We start from the raw sequence: 15,688 nt of genomic DNA, 5'->3' as shown, positions 1-15,688 counted from the left end.
ACATTTTCCAGATGCTCGACTTACTCGGCAAGTGAATCTCTTATTTGTTAATCAATAAAAAATAATGTAAATAATAAACAAATGAATTGCAGGAGCAAGAACCAAACATTCCATGATTTTACTTAACTATAACAAATGATTTCTATGAGGCAATACTCAAGGCAGCAAATCGCATTTAATTGTAACATTTGCGTTAACAAAAATGGTTCGATTCTTATGCAAATCTTGGAGTATTATTGGGGGTATTTTTAGTTGGACTAACGCTTACGATATTTGCATATCTCAATTAAATAAAACTATGTCAAATTAAACAGAATTATTGTTGGTTTCTGGAACAGAATGCAATAGTTGCATAGATCAACCACAATGATGGTTACGTTCCGAATCTGCCTATATACCTATGATGTCTACCACACCTGAACCCTTAACCGTTTACAGATTACAGTTACGTGCCCCAATCCCGAATGCTTATGGTGTATAGTGTAGTGGGCCTCAGACATGCGCCTTGGGCGCGATGTCGGCAAGCAATTGAATGAAATCGGCGATGCTGTCGGCATAGTAGTCGGGCAGATGTTCAGGACAGGTCTCCGCCTGGAGCTGGTCGAGCGTACAGCCGCCGGTGAGAACGAGCAGCGTTTGGAATCCGCACATACGGCCAAAGTGCACATCCTGGGCAAGCATATCGCCGATCATGAGCACACGACTGGGCACGGTAATATTGTGCTGCTGGATCAGCATATCGCCCAGAGCGCGTCCCGGTTTGCCCAGAACCGTGGGCTGCTTGCCGCTGGCCTCGACCAGAACGGAGGCAAAGGCGCCGGGTCCAATGATGTTGACACCCTTTGCCACGGGCAACAAACGGTCTGTGGCGCCGGAGAGCAGCAGGCAATCGGGATGACGCAAATAGAGATGGGCGCGCAACATTTTGGGCGCGGTCAAATTGAAGTCCACATCGATGACGACAGCGCGCACCGGCTGCTTGTCAAAAATATTGCGTGCCAAATCCTCATAGGTGTCATCAATGAACTGGTTGGGCTAAACACATGAGGATTTAGAACGATTCTCTCAAAGATTGCCGAAGCACTTGTTACTTACGCCATCGATAAGCTGGTAGCCCGCCTCGCGCAGCACCGTCTTGAACTGAGGCGAGGCTATGATGTAGATAAGACCCTCGAATTTGATGCTTTGCAAATAGTAGATCATTGTCTGAGCCGGATGCCAGATTTGCTCTGGTTCCACCTGCATGTTGGCCTTCGCAAAACGCTTCACAGTTTCGTCAACGGTGCGCGCGCTGTTGTTCGTAACAAAGGTGAGCTGCTTGCCGGCACGCTTCAGGGCCGCGTAGGCCTGGTCGGCATTGGGCACATTCACCTTCAGGGTATAGATAACTCCATCTATGTCACTGTACACCCGATCGAAGGAGTCAACAAAGCGGCGTCGCTGCTCAGCGCTGAGCTTCAAAATGTGCTGCGGCTGCTTAAATAGATAACCATATGATTAGATTAATCCCAATAGCTGGCAACCAAAGCTAACGTCTTACGCTTTTGTTTGTCATGCTGCTGCCAATACTTCTTCTTCTGCTGCTGGTGCTTCTGCTGCTGCTCGAGGCTGTCGCTGGAACGTCCGCCACTCAACTAATGTGACGAACTCGACTAACGCCTCATAAAACTAAACACTGCAAAATAAAAAATGATTAACACTTTGCAGGGGTAAACGAAGACGCAGACGCCGGCGTTGTCACCGCTCAATATCAAAACAAAACCAATAACGAAAAACGCTGCTGTCGCTTATCTCTCTCTCTCCCTCTCGCTTTCTATGGTTACTCTCGCTGCTTGCACCCACAACATTGTGTGTACCAGATACCGATACACATACACATGCACATGCGTATGTACCGTTAGAACAGCAGATGAGCTAGCGTTTTAGCTGGAAATGGCAGTAGCTAGAAATGTAACTGATGCATGCTTACATATATTTATACATACATATGCATGTATGTATGTACATAAACAGCCAGTTGAATGAATGGGAAATGAATAACAGGGTTATAAATCCAAGTGTAAATCGCGTTCATACATACATACATTCATATGTATGTACATATGTATATATTTAGCAATCAGATACGTGTTAGAAGATAAGTTATGACCATGGTTGCCACGTGCATTGTAAATGTATCAAATAACTTTGTTTTTATTATTAGACTTTTTTTTTGTTACAAAATCGAGTGCTTTTCGTCAATGAGTTTAAGTTAAATGTTGTGATGAAATGTTTATATTTTTGAATTTTTAATAATCTTTGAGTATTTTCAACTTGCTTAAGCTGCCCAAATACTTAAAATATACAAGCTACTTAAGAAATAACTAAAAGAAAATAGATAAATATATATGTATATGCTTTCAAATAATTTACAAGTTACTCTTATACGTATGTACATATGTATTTAAACATGTTGTACTTGGTCTTGTAATATCCGGTATAACCTATTTTCTCAAGTGACAACCCTATTACAAATGTTTAACGATTCTTTAACCGTTATGAAACCGATTCGCGCTGTTAGCCTAAAATAGATACGAGTCTTAATTCAAAATATGCAGAATAATGTTTTTAAATAATTTCATAAGCTTAAGATTAACATAAATACTGATACTTTCAAAATTCGATTTCCTTTCTTTGCCTTATCATCAATAATATTCTCTTATAATTCTCTACTACTTGATAAATATAAATATTTATAACAGTTGAAAACATGATACATTTTATTATTCCGTTTGTTACAAATGAAATACATTTTCTCTGGGGATATATACAGAATAAACTGTTATTTATTATATTTATATGCATATTTCGTATTACACTACAATACAACTTATCTAGTAACTAACTATCCTGAACTATTAGCTACAACCAACAAAAAAAAAAAAAAAAAAGCGGGAATAAAGAAACTATACTACTTTATCGAGGTAACTAGAACATAAAACAATCTGAGTAGATTCTGTAATACTTAGCGTACATATATATGAAATAAATATCGAGCATGTGTATATGCTTAAGGGTATAATATTAATAGTAAAAGAACAAATTCAACATCACAAGGCTTAGTGCAGCGGTAAGAAGGTTGTTGGTTAAGTATATAAAATTGTAAATGTTTCAATTAAAATTAATAATATCCGTATTAAAATGGGTGAGTAGTATTATCGTTTCTTTCTCATTTTGCTTGGAATTGAATATTGTGTGTGGGCACGTTTAAAAATAAAAAATGATAAATAACTAGAAGAATACTCTGCAAAACGAATTTAGGAGCGACAACATTGTGTGGATTTAGTGGTCCGCAAGGTAGCCCGCGCAGGTTTTTGGGATTGACAGCAAAACACAGATGTTAATCCTTCTCCTGCTGCTGCAGCAGGGCCGAAATTTCCTGAAACTTGTGACGATAATCGACGCTGCTCTCACTGATCACCGACATGCTCGATGAAGGGTCCTGCATTGAGACGATTGTTTCGTTTTAGGATTGCTTTAATCAGTCATCTAAACATCGCACTCACCAGTATATCGCGCGTGGCATCAAAGTCATCCAGATGTCCCAGCAGGCTGGTCAGCGAGAAGTCATTGATGTTCTCCTCCAGCCAGCGTGAATTCGATGTGGAGTCGCGCAACAAATGCATCGGACTGACGCTGCCATTGAAAAAGTTTTGTGCTGCACAGCAAAGGATAATCATTATTTCGATATTTGTTGTCGTTAGCATAGGTTAAATGAAATGGTGTGCATATTTTTACACAGTTTACAACATTTGTATATTCTATTGTACAAAAAGCTTTCAGCTCTTATAGTATTTCTTATGTCTTGACACAATAGAATGAAAAGAGATAGACTATGCACAGGCAAAGTCCAAATGTAAATATATACGGATTTACTTGTAGGAAGCATCTAGGCGGAGTTTGTTGCCTCAGCTCAGAATATGGCTTCTTCAGCAAGAGTACTGCTTCCCGTCATAAGGGAGCTCGAGCACACTAACGGAGCTTCAGCCTCAATAGATCGGCTCTCTTGCTCATCTCCCTCATCATTATTATTGCGACACAAGCGGGTAAATTGACAAAAGCTATGTACTCATGAGAGGGATTCAGACAATTTACATTGCTCGGATCTTAAATCAAAGTCCAAATTTGAGCAGTTACGAACGGAACAAAATGGAGACAGCCGTAGAGACTAGTCGTTGTACAAGTTATCCCATACTTAAGGTGTATATATAATTTGCTCAGCTTACTGGTGCTCTCATCTTGGGCGTCCTCTGGCAGCGTGGTGCTTGTGGCTGGCAGCGTTGTCGCCTCCACAGAGAATTCCAAATCGGGCATATCCGGGCCTGTGATGGGAACGCCGCTGCCGTCACTGCTATTGTAGTTGTTGTTACTGCTGCTGTGATCTTCGACTTCGGGCTGCTGCTGCTGCTGCCGCTGACTGACGCCGCTATTGGACCCAAGTTTGGACAATAGAGTAGTTAGTCCACTGCTGCTACTGACGCGTTCGATGGGCTCAAAGAGACCGTTTTGCAGATTGCGCAGGCTGAGCAGATCGTATGGTTGGGCAACTGAAGATGGCGGCAAGAGGCAACGCTGCACCAGAACCTGACGTGACATCTTCTGGCGAGTGAGCTGCAATATAAAATGCAAATTCGATTAATATAGAAAGTAGTTAATAAATTTGTTTGTTGCATTTTGAGCACCTTGGTCAATTGGCGCACTGGATCAATAACATTGACCATGGGCCTGCGTACTGGCAGCATGGGCGTGCGAAAGATGACCTCATTGCCATCCGTTGATGTTGCAGTTGCCGATGCAGGCCCAGCGCCAGTTGCCGTACCAGCGCTCGCCAGATTGCTGAGCCATTGCGCCTTGGTGATTAAATCGCGTTTGCGATCGCAACTGTGGCCACAATTGCATTGACGTTTGCGCACACGCTCGCTGAGATTGGCAACCAGGAGCAGGTGCTTCAGCTTATTGCTAACCGTGGCCGTTGTGATCGCCTTAACGCGTTCCACGCTATCACAGTCATTGGTATTGTAGGGCAGCGATGTTGATGAGGAGGACGACGACGTTGTGCTCGTTGTGTTGACGGCTGTGGCGCCGCTCGGCGTAATCTGCTCCAGTTCACACCAGTAATACTCTAGCTCCAACTTGGAGTCCTGACCCAGCACCACATACAAATCGCCAATGGTTATATCCGCCGAATTGGATATCGTCCAGCCCTTGCGTATGCGCTTGATCACATCATCGCTGAGCAGCGGCTTAAAGTTGCGCGCTGCAGCAGCCTTGCCGCCTTTACCACCCCCAGCACCGAAGCCTTCGCTACGTTTGGTACGTGTTGGGGCTGGAGCTGGTGCTGCTGCGGGGGCTGGGGTCGGTGCTGGCGGCGGTGGAGCAGCGATTGTTATGGGATTGCTGCTGGTGCTGCTTGTGCTGGCAGTTTGCTCAACTGTCTCGCCCTCGGTTTTTACACTGAGCAGCTCATTGATCTCCTCGCTAATCTCGTCGCCGCTGTTGCTCTCCACCTTGACATTATTGCTGGCCTCTGTCAGTTCATCCAAAGGCTTTTCTTGAGCTGAACTGGTCAGAGGCTTGAGCTTTTTGGCTTCAGGCGAACGTTTCTCTGAGCCGCTCTCGGTTCGCGCACGCTTGGCGCTGGCAGCGGCCGCAGCTGCTGCGCTGTTCAGCGTCTCGCTGTGCACCTTGACGCCCAAACGCTCCTCGTAGGCGGTCAGGCATATGTTGACGCTGCTTAAATACGCCGTAATGCTGAGCAGCGGACGATGTATGGGCACGCCTGGCTTGGGTAAAAAGCAAATCAACGGCTCCGTCAAGGGCTCGGGCGGGTCTGTGTTGCCGGCGCCAGTGCCACTGGGCGGCAGCAGCTGCTCCTCCGCAAGCCTAGCGTCAGCGCTGCGCCATTTATACTGAAACATTTTAATAAAGCTAAACAGCTTCTTGTGCAGCGGCACAATGACGCGACTGCGTGGATTCTGTGCCAGCGCCTGAACGCGACCAAACGCCTCAATGTTCGCCGGATTAACCAGCACCTCAATTTTACTGGGCAAGCGTATGTCCTCCAAGGTATCTAGGTGGTTTCCCGCGGTAATTAGCATGGAGTTTGTGTTAATTCGTTTAAGTCGACTCACCATCCAACTGATTGAGACGACGCAGCGCCTTGCAGGAGGGCGTCTTGATGCGTATATTCTTGCCCTTGCAGCGCACGGTGATGTGTCCCTGATAAATGAGCTGCTTCAGTTTCATGAAATGCTTCTCAGAGAGAAACTGCAGCTTGCGCCTCATTTCACCATAGTTAATCAGCGTGTACAGCTCCTGGGCAAGCTTCTTAAGCTCTGGGGCAAGCCATAATTGGAAATGTTAGTTAGGTAGGGGGCGGGGGCGTCAAATTCCTGGACATGCTTACCATCCGTGAAGCGGACATATTTGCCAATCTTGTGATATGTTTGATAATAATGCTGGCGCACTTGGTCCTTGGTCTTGAAGCTGTAATCGGTGCTAGTGTTGCGTCGCTTCAGTTTGGCATTGATGCAGTTGGCCACTGCCTCGAAATCCTTGCCATATTCGTTGAGCGCATCAAAGAAACAATTACGCTCCAGATTTGTCCAAGTCGTTTTGTTGGCGGCGCGCAACTGTGACGGCGTCTTCTGGGTGGCCTTCTCCTCCTTCTTGGTGTGCTCACGCTCCGGCGGTGGCGGCGTCATCGGACGCGTCAGATCTAGTTTCATCTTTTGTATGACACGCGCGCTCGCCCGTGTGCCCGGGCAATTCTGTGTGGTAACCGAACCGAGCAGCTCCTCGGGCTCAGCGGAGCTGGCAACTGGCGCCAGCTTGCACTGCACACCCTTGCCATTGCTTGTGGATGCATTCGTTGCGGATGCGACTGCGCTTGCGGCTGCTTCCGTGACGACAACAACAGGCTCGGCCGCAAACTTGACATTCTTACACATGTTGGCGTTGTCTTCCATTTTATGCCACTGGCACTGGCTGCCCCCACCACGGCTAACCGACAGGCTGCAAGTAATTATCAATAATTGACAAGTGACAATTGTTTGTCCACAAATAGCGTTGGGAAATTCCTAGATATTAGCGCTTAAATAGTAAACTTTGCACGACGCCAGCGAAAAAATGGCGCTCGCCAATGGGTCAAGAAGTTGATTGGTCTATCGTTGTTTTTTTTTTAGTTTTTCGTATTTGTTTGTTGTTATTTGGCCACTTGTTAAATTGCACTCTATTGCGCACTTACCCAAAATGCAGAAATTAATTATTTTGCGTGTGTTTTGTTGTCGTTTTGGGTCTTATTTATCTTCATTGTTTTGCATTTAGAGGAGCGTATAATGTTATGTTAAGTCGCGGTTATGCTTATTTTGGTCGTTAACATGCGCCTAACATAGCTATGTTAAGTTCAAGATTACGTTGCTCAGTTTGCGTTTACGTTTGTGATTATGCGTGTGCTTTGCATATTTTGCGTTTGAATTACTTACTTACTTTATAAGTTTTCAACAAATGACTTGGTTTTGAGCTTAATAATTCTTCATACTTTCAATATTGCTCAAACAATGTCACGTAAAAACATTGGTAGCATTGTATTTTCCTCTTAGCTCACTAGACATAGTAACATAACACAGCATAGATAGATTTACATTACGTGAATCTAACAGTCAGTTTTCAACATATACTTAACATATAATTAAAAATATAAGAAAACAGTTTAACATAAGTGCATACTTACTCTCGTTACTTACCGTACAGTCCTATTTACATAATCGACACATTGCCTGTCAAATGTATTAAAAACTGTAACATCGCGGATGAGCAGCAATTAACAATACTAACTGAGCCACAAATTATCAGAAAATTGGTACTTGTCATTGCGGAAAGTTATTCAATTTTCGCCAACACATTCAAAAGGCAACAGTTATTTTGTGTAAACAACTATCAGCTGACGGCAATACGCAGCATTGCATCGATAGCACCGTAATATTGACAGCCTTACTAAATGCAACCCTGTGTGACCGCCAAGACATGGTGTGGTGAGTAAGGCATTTGAAAACGCCCGGCCAGTTTAAATGCAAATCGCTTAACAAAACTATTTTATTTGGCTTAAAGGCAATTAAAAAAAAAAAGAAAACAAAAAATAGTTTTGCGCTTATGTGCATCACAAATAAATACCGATGATTATTAAAACTAACACAACTGCAACGAGTATAGCAATGAGCATTATTTTTTTCTGCAAAAAAATGATTCGTAAAGAAATTCCAATTACTGTATCCGACGATTAAATTAAACGCACCTTGCGCGCTTTCTCCCGGTACTCCTTGGCCTTGTCGAGCTCATTGCCGCCCTTCTCGGTGTACAGGGTGGCCTGATTTGCATGGAACTCCACCCGCTGTATCGTTTCGCTCTGCTCCATGACGAGTGTCTGAATACGCATAAAAAGTGCATGAACATCCTCAATGGATTTCTCCAATTTTCGAAGCTCATTGAAACGATCCATGAGATCGCGCAGCGTCTGCCGTTCCTTATCTGTCTCTTGCAGTATCTAAATGAACTTTACAAAGTCAGCTTAGTTAATGATTAACGCCGCATGCAACGACTCACATTGTCTACAAAGAGTTTTGTTGTTTTGTTTTCGATCAGCAATTCGATCTCTTGTTCACTGGCCTCCGCATTGACTATACAAATTGGAATTGGAGTTCTGATATTAATTTCAAGTTGATTATTTACATGTCCCTGCTATTTACTCACTGATCTTGGAATGCATGCGCAGGTTCTTCTTCACCTTCGTCTCGTAGTTCTGCAAGAATAGTTCGTTTTTCTGCCACAGATTGATATAGGTCTGGTAAAGGCCATAGAATAGGGTACGTTTCATGCGGGCCTCCAGGCTGTAGTCAGTCTCTGGCGGCAGATTCGCTTTGAACTCCCTGAAGCGGTTCATTAGCTGATTGCCCAGGCGCAGGTTCCTGTTGTGCAGCTCATCCATTTCGTTCTCTGTGCGAAGAGTGCAAAACACATTAATTGGCAACTGCGAATGTTTCTATAAATATGTATAAACTGTACCTACCACTAAAGGTGCGCAAATGGATTGTCTGGGACATACGGTCCATAGCCTCCAGATTGTTAGCGATTTGCGAGAGCTGATGTCGTATTTCCGAATACTGTAAATGAGTGTTGGAAAGTTAATAAGATGCAAAATATGGTGTTGAATAAGTCATCAAATGTATATTGGATTCAACAAAATAAAGAAAGAACAGTTGTTATTTACTGATATAGGACGATATTATCATCTGATCTTTCTTTTCTCTGAAAATTAGTCAAATTAGTTGAGAGACAATATTTATTTAGCTAGACCAAACGAAGTTAATAAGACTACAAAACCACTTTCAGACCAAGTCGATTTATATATTAATCAACTTGAATTAAATCAAGCAATGAAGAACTTTCTTATCCAATATGTAGGCGGTAAAGTGGAAGTGCTGCAGTTACCGTTCGTGCGGTCAAGATGTCAGTCTAAAATACTTTTTTTTAGTGTTCTAAAGTGTTTCAAACTGGATCCGACACGGTTGGACAGTGCAACGGACATTTCTCGCTTTTCATAACGGGGTATCAAAGATTGTAGCGCATGCTGATTTGCTGGTTCATTCAACTTTTGGAGTTGTTATACTTTATGAGTGCTTCAAGCAGTTGCTAGCTGTAATCTCTTGATTTGGACTCTCCGCTGGAGATTTGTATTTGTTAGGCGCAGCATTGTTGGTGGGTGCTTGGGGGTGGGGTGTTAAGTCCCAGTTTAATGGCATACAAATATAATTAGATTAGATGTTGATAAATATGTCTGTATGTATTTAATTAATTAGAAGCTGCTGTAAGCCATTTTGCCTATCACGGGTTCGACGATGAAGTAATGCGCTGCTATTGCTATTGACGACGTCGCTGATTCATGCGGCCGTCAACATGAAAAACGTATGATAAACATTTCGAATCAAAGCAGTTGGTTTGTTTGATGTCCACAATAGAAGAGATGGTACCGTGTCGGAGTATACTCAACACGGCACGAGCCACAAATCGGGGTGAGAAAGCATTGTTACAGTTATTATTCTAGGTTCCGGTTTGTATGCTGTTCCCACTAGAGATGGGAGTTGGATGGGTGCGGTATTATTACAACACGCACGACTTTTGAATTTTGTTTTTATTCATTTGTTAATTTTACATATTTTTATTATTTACTTTAATTAATTGCTTACATTTTTTTTATTTGCATTTAAGTTTATTTGTATTTGTGCTTTAATTTGATTTATTAACACATATACATATGTAGGTGTCACGTAATATATATATACACACACACACACACAGGCACAGACTTACCGGATTCAGTATAGCATCCACATTGGTACCCTGTTGCGACATTTTGCTGCGATCCTTGTTGTTGTCGCTGTTGCCGTTGTTGCTGTTGTTGCTATTGTTGCTGTTGTTGTTGTTGTTGTTGTTGTTGCCGAGCGTTTCGGTGGTCGCGTTGTAAACGTTGAGCAACAATGAACCGTTCGAGGACGAAGACGTTGAGTTGGCGCTGAGCGAGCTCTGCAAAACAGTTAACAAAATGCTTAAACAGTTAACGGTTCGAGCTCGACAAAAACAAAATTGTTTTCGAGCATCGCTGCTGCAGCGACGCCGACGCAACTCTAACTAAAACTTCGTGCTTCAATTTGAAGCTGTTTTCTCCTTTTATTTTTTGTTTTTTTTGTTTTTTTTTTGTTTTTCGCCAGCGATCTGCTCTCTCACATGCTGTGTTGTTGGGGGCGGGCGCGGGTGCGAAATGCGCAATCTGGTAGCGTAATGAATAATAAAAGCTGGCCAACAAATTGGAATTGAACGACCGTGCGGGCTTGGGGATAGCCCCTCATGGGCTACTTTATCGCTCTTATCTGTCGGCAATCTAGGTGCAAGCTGATAAGGGCCCAAAACCAACAAAAACAACACGTCTCTCACGTACCCCAACCACTCGCTTCCAAAATGGCGAGCTAGTGTTAGCGCCGGACGCGGAATGTCGCGTAGTGTTTGTAAACGCCGGCGAAATGAATGCGTGTAACAAAATGGAGCTAGCATACAATGCGAGCAGCATACTGAGGCCTGATGAACGCAAACTTGTTGAGCCGAAAATCGAAGTGTATTTGTTGAACGCGCTGCAAAAGCTTCATATGCGAGTCCTTTGTAGGCTGAGGGTACTGTATTTTGCTCGTTTCAGCAGGCAAATGGAGAGTAACCAGTTTTAGGCTTAGACATGCAAAAAGCTTAAATAATGCATGCTATGCATGTTAATAACCATACCTGCTTGCAATTATTCTCTAGAGCATAGCCACACTATCTTCCAGAAGAACGATTGACAATGCCTGGGGAATTCAATTAATTAAATTCTAGCAGGACTTTTGCAATACTTTTTCGCTCATCTTTCTTTTCTTTTAGCATTTTGCCACACTGTATTTGCCCAATAAGCTACACTTTCAATCGAACGCTACACTCTCTCTCGCTTCCACAGCAACTATCGAAGCCACTTGAAAACGTTCGCTCACTGCAAAAATAAAACAATTTACACTTAAACTTACCTGCAAAAGCTCTGGCAGCCTATCTCTAGCCATTGTGTTTCTCTCTGTGTTGTATAGTGCTGAAGTTGATAGTGTTGTAAGATTGTTCTTGTTGTTGTAGTCCCAGTTTAGCGTTGATTTTGTAAGCAGAGACGCGATACGTTTGCTTTTCTATGTATTTATGTATATAGTTGTTATTGTTTTAGAGCACTTGTTTTAATTGCTTTTCATGTGCACTAGGATAAACACGAATTCATTTATAAACGACAGTTGTTGTTGCTTTGCATAATCGACAATGGCAGAGTGTTAAGCTGCGCCCTGAGTGCGTTGTTGTTGTTGCTGCTGCTGCTGCTGCAGCTGCGGTCAGATGCTTCTTCTTCGTTCGGGACACTTGCACGACGGCAACAGCTGTGCTTAAACTGTGCGTATGCTTTTGTTGCCAGCAGCACAGTTACGCGTGAGAGTGACGCGCACGAGTGAGGAAGAGAGTCCGAGAGAGCGAGCGGGAGCGTGAGCAGAGGCGAGCGCCGCAAGCTTGAACAATATCAAAGCTGATAAGCAGCGGTGCTTATCGGCGTTATATTTGCGGTGCCCTTGTGTGGAGTATGTGGGTGTGTATAGGTGTGTTGTTGTTGAGTGCGTGTGTGTGTGTGTGTGTGTGTGTAATTAAGTGTTGCCTTATCGCGCTTTAAGCACTTTATTTGCAATTGTATTTGTAATACTATTTGCATTTGCATTTGTATTTGTATTTGTCACTGTGTTTGTATTTGTGTTTGCGTATGCAGTGGCTTTTTGTTGGCTGCAATTTATTTTTGTATCGACTGTTGCACGTTTCACGACGTCCATTTACCATACAACAAAAAACCAAACTGAACGGATCGAAAGAGAGCGCGAGTGCGAGTGCGAGAGTGAGCGGAAGCGACAACAATATTGATACATTTCATTTATTGCAACAAGCTTTTTGATAATATTTATTTATTTCTTATTGAGTTCTCTTCACGCCGCATGTCGCCTGCAAACTAAAAGCGCCGGTCGCGAAATATATTCCATATAGCTTCTCTGCTTCAGAAGCTGCCACTGAGATTTCTTTCAATTTAAAGATTAGCACAGGCACACACACATACATACATGTATACATACATATGTAGGTACATACATGTACCTACAGTTGTACGTACGCACACACACACACAGATAAAGTTATGTATTATGTCTGTCTGTCCCTCTGCACTTTTCGGGGGCTGTTCTAGAAATTGAACCGGTTGCGACGCTCTATGAAATATGTGTTAATTGCCACTTTTTTTTTTTTGTTACAAGTACAACATTTAGCTGTTCAGCAACCACAGCAACAAAAGCAGCGAAAACAACACCGACGACGCCGTTCAATTGAAGGTAGCGACGCCGACGCTGACGCTGACGCCGACGTCGACGTCGACGTCGACGGTTCCAAAAGTCACTTGCGCTAATTAGTTGAACTTTTTCTTATTGTTGCTATTGTTGCTCTTGCGGTTGCAAAACGCTCACAAGCTCGACGTCGACAACGACGCCAGCGTCGACGGCGTCGCTGCAAATTTATATTTCTCATTCTCGTTCTCGTACTCGAATTGCCAGCAAAAAGCACACAACGTGGGTCACAATTCACATTTCAATGCATTCCAATTACGACAATGGAACAGTGCGAGGAGCAAATTGATATCGAGTGATAATACATGCATACATTGTCTATGTATGCATGTGCTTCTATTTGCATGTGTATGTGTGCCTTCTAAATGAAAGTCATTGTTGCCTAACGGACGAGCAAGACGACAAAATATGCATATATGTGTATATTTAAACATAAATATTTAATTCAATAAAAAGTATTATGCATACGCTTGCTTTTTGCTCGAACAGGGCATGACTAGCTGTGTACTGCGAAGGCACTTTGCGAAACCACAAAAATGCAATTGTTCATAAATATACTCTAGCCGATCAGCATACCCTGTCTTTTGTGTGTATTAGGCGTTAAGGCAGTTTAGTCTTGTTTAAAGGGTATCTATTAGTTTGGACCTGTTGTTATAATGCCATAACCAATGGTAAATGGATATCTAAGCTACGTCCCATTTAACTGCAGCACACACATTTGATACAGGGCATCCGATAGTTGTGCCTACCCTCGACTGCCAATCGAACAGCAGCGTCGCCTTGTCCAATTCGCGCAATGTAAACTTTCATTTATCAGCGCTAAGCCGCAGCGACGTTGAACTCCGCTGATCGTTGATTCAAAGAAAGTCGGGCTCGATATGCGGATACTATATATGCTTACTTTATATATGAACATGACTCAGTGAGTATAAACAAGCAGAAAAAAACGACGTATAGCTGTTCATGATTCAAGCAAAGTGAAAGCTGACTTGCAAGATCACAAAAAGGCTTCAGAAGAATCTGAGAATAGGAGCTGAAACGAGAGAGTGAGATTGCGAGGGAGAGAGAGAGAGAGAGAGAGAGAGAGAGAGAGGGAGTGAGAGGGCGCGAAAGGGGGAAAGACTCCATTAAAATTCTATATAACTTAACATTTAGATTAAATTCTTACAGTTTTTGGATGAATTTGCAAATTTTCAGATTCTACAAAGATTTATGATTATTCTGTCTGTAAACTGAAACTGTAGTTGGAAGTCTTACTATCTTAACTGGGAAAAAAGGGTTTCTTTATCGATATTTATCGATGATGTGAGCAGAGGAGATCTGAAGTTCTTATAATTCATAACGATTCAAGCCGAACCGGTTCGAATCCGAAAGTGTGTGTGTGTGTGTGAACCATATTTTGCTTGAAATGGGAAAAATGGGAAATGGCCCCAAATTGGGCTTAAGCCGAACTGGTTCGAGCCCCTAATTGTAGTATTTAATATGGATCAAACATTAAACAGCCAACAAAAATAGCTGAGCCTTATTGAACCCAGACCGAACCTTACCAGTTGATATTACTCTACGGAAATATGAACGTTATGCAATATTTATGGCATATATAAATGAATAATTGAATTATTTTTATAAAACTATCGTATGACAAGGCAAGGCATGAGCCTGAGAACAAACTGTGGGCTTGTGTATGGGGCAAAAAGAGGTTCACAAACCGAACCGCAGGGCAGAAAGTCGGTTCGATAATTAAATCGAGCCCGACCTGGGATCAATTCAATGTGCACTTGTTTTTCGCATGCATATGTTTAATGTCTCCATAATATTATTTATAAACTATATCACACGCCAAAACGTTGCAGGTATCTAACCTGGGCTGATTGAGTACTTTTTCTAGCTTGAATGATGGAAATCAGCAATAGTTTCGGCAGCAGCATCAGGTTCAGCTGCGACATCAGTTTTATCATCACATTTTAGCTTCATCGGCTTTGTACGCACGGCAACATTTCAAAAATATTTTCATACGCCCCGTGTGCAGGCCTTTGTTTTTATGTTTGTTATTCATGTTGCTGTTGTTGCTGTTGCTGTTGTTAATATTGTTGTTGCTGTTGTTGTTTTGTCGGCTCATGCTTTAGCGCAGCTTTGTTTACAATTTATTTTGTCATGTGTCGAAAATTGCAAATTTATGAGTTTTTGATGAGTCTTTTTGTGCTCGTCGCTCGCAACGCTCGCAGTTATTTGCTGGTGTTTGCTTTTATGTGGGCCAGCACACGCACATGTACACGCATACACACATACACATACGCGCACACACGCACACACACGTACACACACATAGGCACACGCACCCAGCATGTCCTGGTGCATCCTGTTGTGTATCGTATGCTTTTGACTTTTGATTAAATTCGCACACGCAAAACTATAAATGGCACACGGGCAAAAATATCACAAGATGACAAAAACGAAAAGAAAAACAGAAAAAAAAAATATAAAAGGTAAAATAAATAAACGACAAATTCTATAAAGGCGCTGGCAAATTTGTTGCTTCTTTTTGCCAGGTTTTGGCATGTGCCACGAAACATGCATACAAATTGCTTTTAAAGCCTTTAAGGCAACTGCTTCTATGACTGTGTGTGTGTGTGTGTGTGTGTGTGGGCCTTGAACGGGCTAGGAAA

At 42.6% G+C, this 15,688-nt stretch overlaps 3 protein-coding genes across 4 annotated transcripts; all 3 read right to left on the bottom strand.

The window, feature by feature from the left end:
- Nucleotides 1-1,706, bottom strand: LOC115767864 (pyridoxal phosphate phosphatase). 2 transcript variants are annotated; one of them, XM_030712222.1, is made up of 3 exons: nt 1,541-1,706; nt 1,096-1,476; nt 1-1,035 (listed from the first exon to the last, which is right to left on the bottom strand). In XM_030712222.1, exons 1-3 carry the CDS (start codon nt 1,553-1,555, stop codon nt 493-495), a joined length of 939 nt encoding a protein of 312 aa, XP_030568082.1. In that variant the 5' UTR covers nt 1,556-1,706; the 3' UTR covers nt 1-492. The 2 variants fall into 2 exon arrangements, with proteins under 2 accessions (XP_030568082.1, XP_030568083.1); XM_030712223.1 differs by having other exon boundaries at nt 3-1,035; nt 1,096-1,473; nt 1,541-1,704.
- Nucleotides 1,707-2,801: 1,095 nt separating this feature from the next.
- Nucleotides 2,802-7,354, bottom strand: LOC115767870 (protein cramped). The gene is made up of 7 exons (XM_030712230.1): nt 7,286-7,354; nt 6,446-7,053; nt 6,171-6,374; nt 4,722-6,109; nt 4,266-4,650; nt 3,546-3,697; nt 2,802-3,481 (listed from the first exon to the last, which is right to left on the bottom strand). Exons 2-7 carry the CDS (start codon nt 7,005-7,007, stop codon nt 3,380-3,382), a joined length of 2,793 nt encoding a protein of 930 aa, XP_030568090.1. The 5' UTR covers nt 7,008-7,053; nt 7,286-7,354; the 3' UTR covers nt 2,802-3,379.
- Nucleotides 7,355-8,149: 795 nt separating this feature from the next.
- Nucleotides 8,150-12,736, bottom strand: LOC115767869 (syntaxin-4). Its single transcript, XM_030712229.1, has 7 exons — nt 11,640-12,736; nt 10,405-10,617; nt 9,104-9,197; nt 8,788-9,030; nt 8,641-8,714; nt 8,333-8,581; nt 8,150-8,269 (listed from the first exon to the last, which is right to left on the bottom strand). Exons 1-7 carry the CDS (start codon nt 11,670-11,672, stop codon nt 8,198-8,200), a joined length of 978 nt encoding a protein of 325 aa, XP_030568089.1. The 5' UTR covers nt 11,673-12,736; the 3' UTR covers nt 8,150-8,197.
- Nucleotides 12,737-15,688: the final 2,952 nt, after the last annotated feature.

The sequence above is a fragment of the Drosophila novamexicana genome, unplaced genomic scaffold (genome assembly GCF_003285875.2).
Source record: "Drosophila novamexicana strain 15010-1031.04,08,12 unplaced genomic scaffold, DnovRS2.1 tig00001466-arrow-arrow-pilon, whole genome shotgun sequence".
NCBI classification, from domain to species: domain Eukaryota; kingdom Metazoa; phylum Arthropoda; class Insecta; order Diptera; family Drosophilidae; genus Drosophila; species Drosophila novamexicana.
This window is presented reverse-complemented; position numbering and strand designations above follow the sequence as displayed.

Coding starts and splice junctions, on each gene's coding strand:
- LOC115767864 (XM_030712222.1), bottom strand. Junction 1,036..1,095: donor GCTACCAGCTTATCGATGGC/GTAAGTAACAAG, acceptor TCATGTGTTTAG/CCCAACCAGTTCATTGATGA.
- LOC115767870 (XM_030712230.1), bottom strand. CDS start 7,007: ATGGAAGACAACGCCAACATGTGTAAGAATGTCAAGTTTGCGGCCGAG. Junction 6,110..6,170: donor TCGTCTCAATCAGTTGGATG/GTGAGTCGACTT, acceptor GAAACCACCTAG/ATACCTTGGAGGACATACGC. Junction 4,651..4,721: donor CAGTGCGCCAATTGACCAAG/GTGCTCAAAATG, acceptor TTTATATTGCAG/CTCACTCGCCAGAAGATGTC.
- LOC115767869 (XM_030712229.1), bottom strand. CDS start 11,672: ATGGCTAGAGATAGGCTGCCAGAGCTTTTGCAG. Junction 10,618..11,639: donor GGCTGCCAGAGCTTTTGCAG/GTAAGTTTAAGT, acceptor ACTGTTTTGCAG/AGCTCGCTCAGCGCCAACTC. Junction 8,582..8,640: donor CAAAACTCTTTGTAGACAAT/GTGAGTCGTTGC, acceptor AAGTTCATTTAG/ATACTGCAAGAGACAGATAA.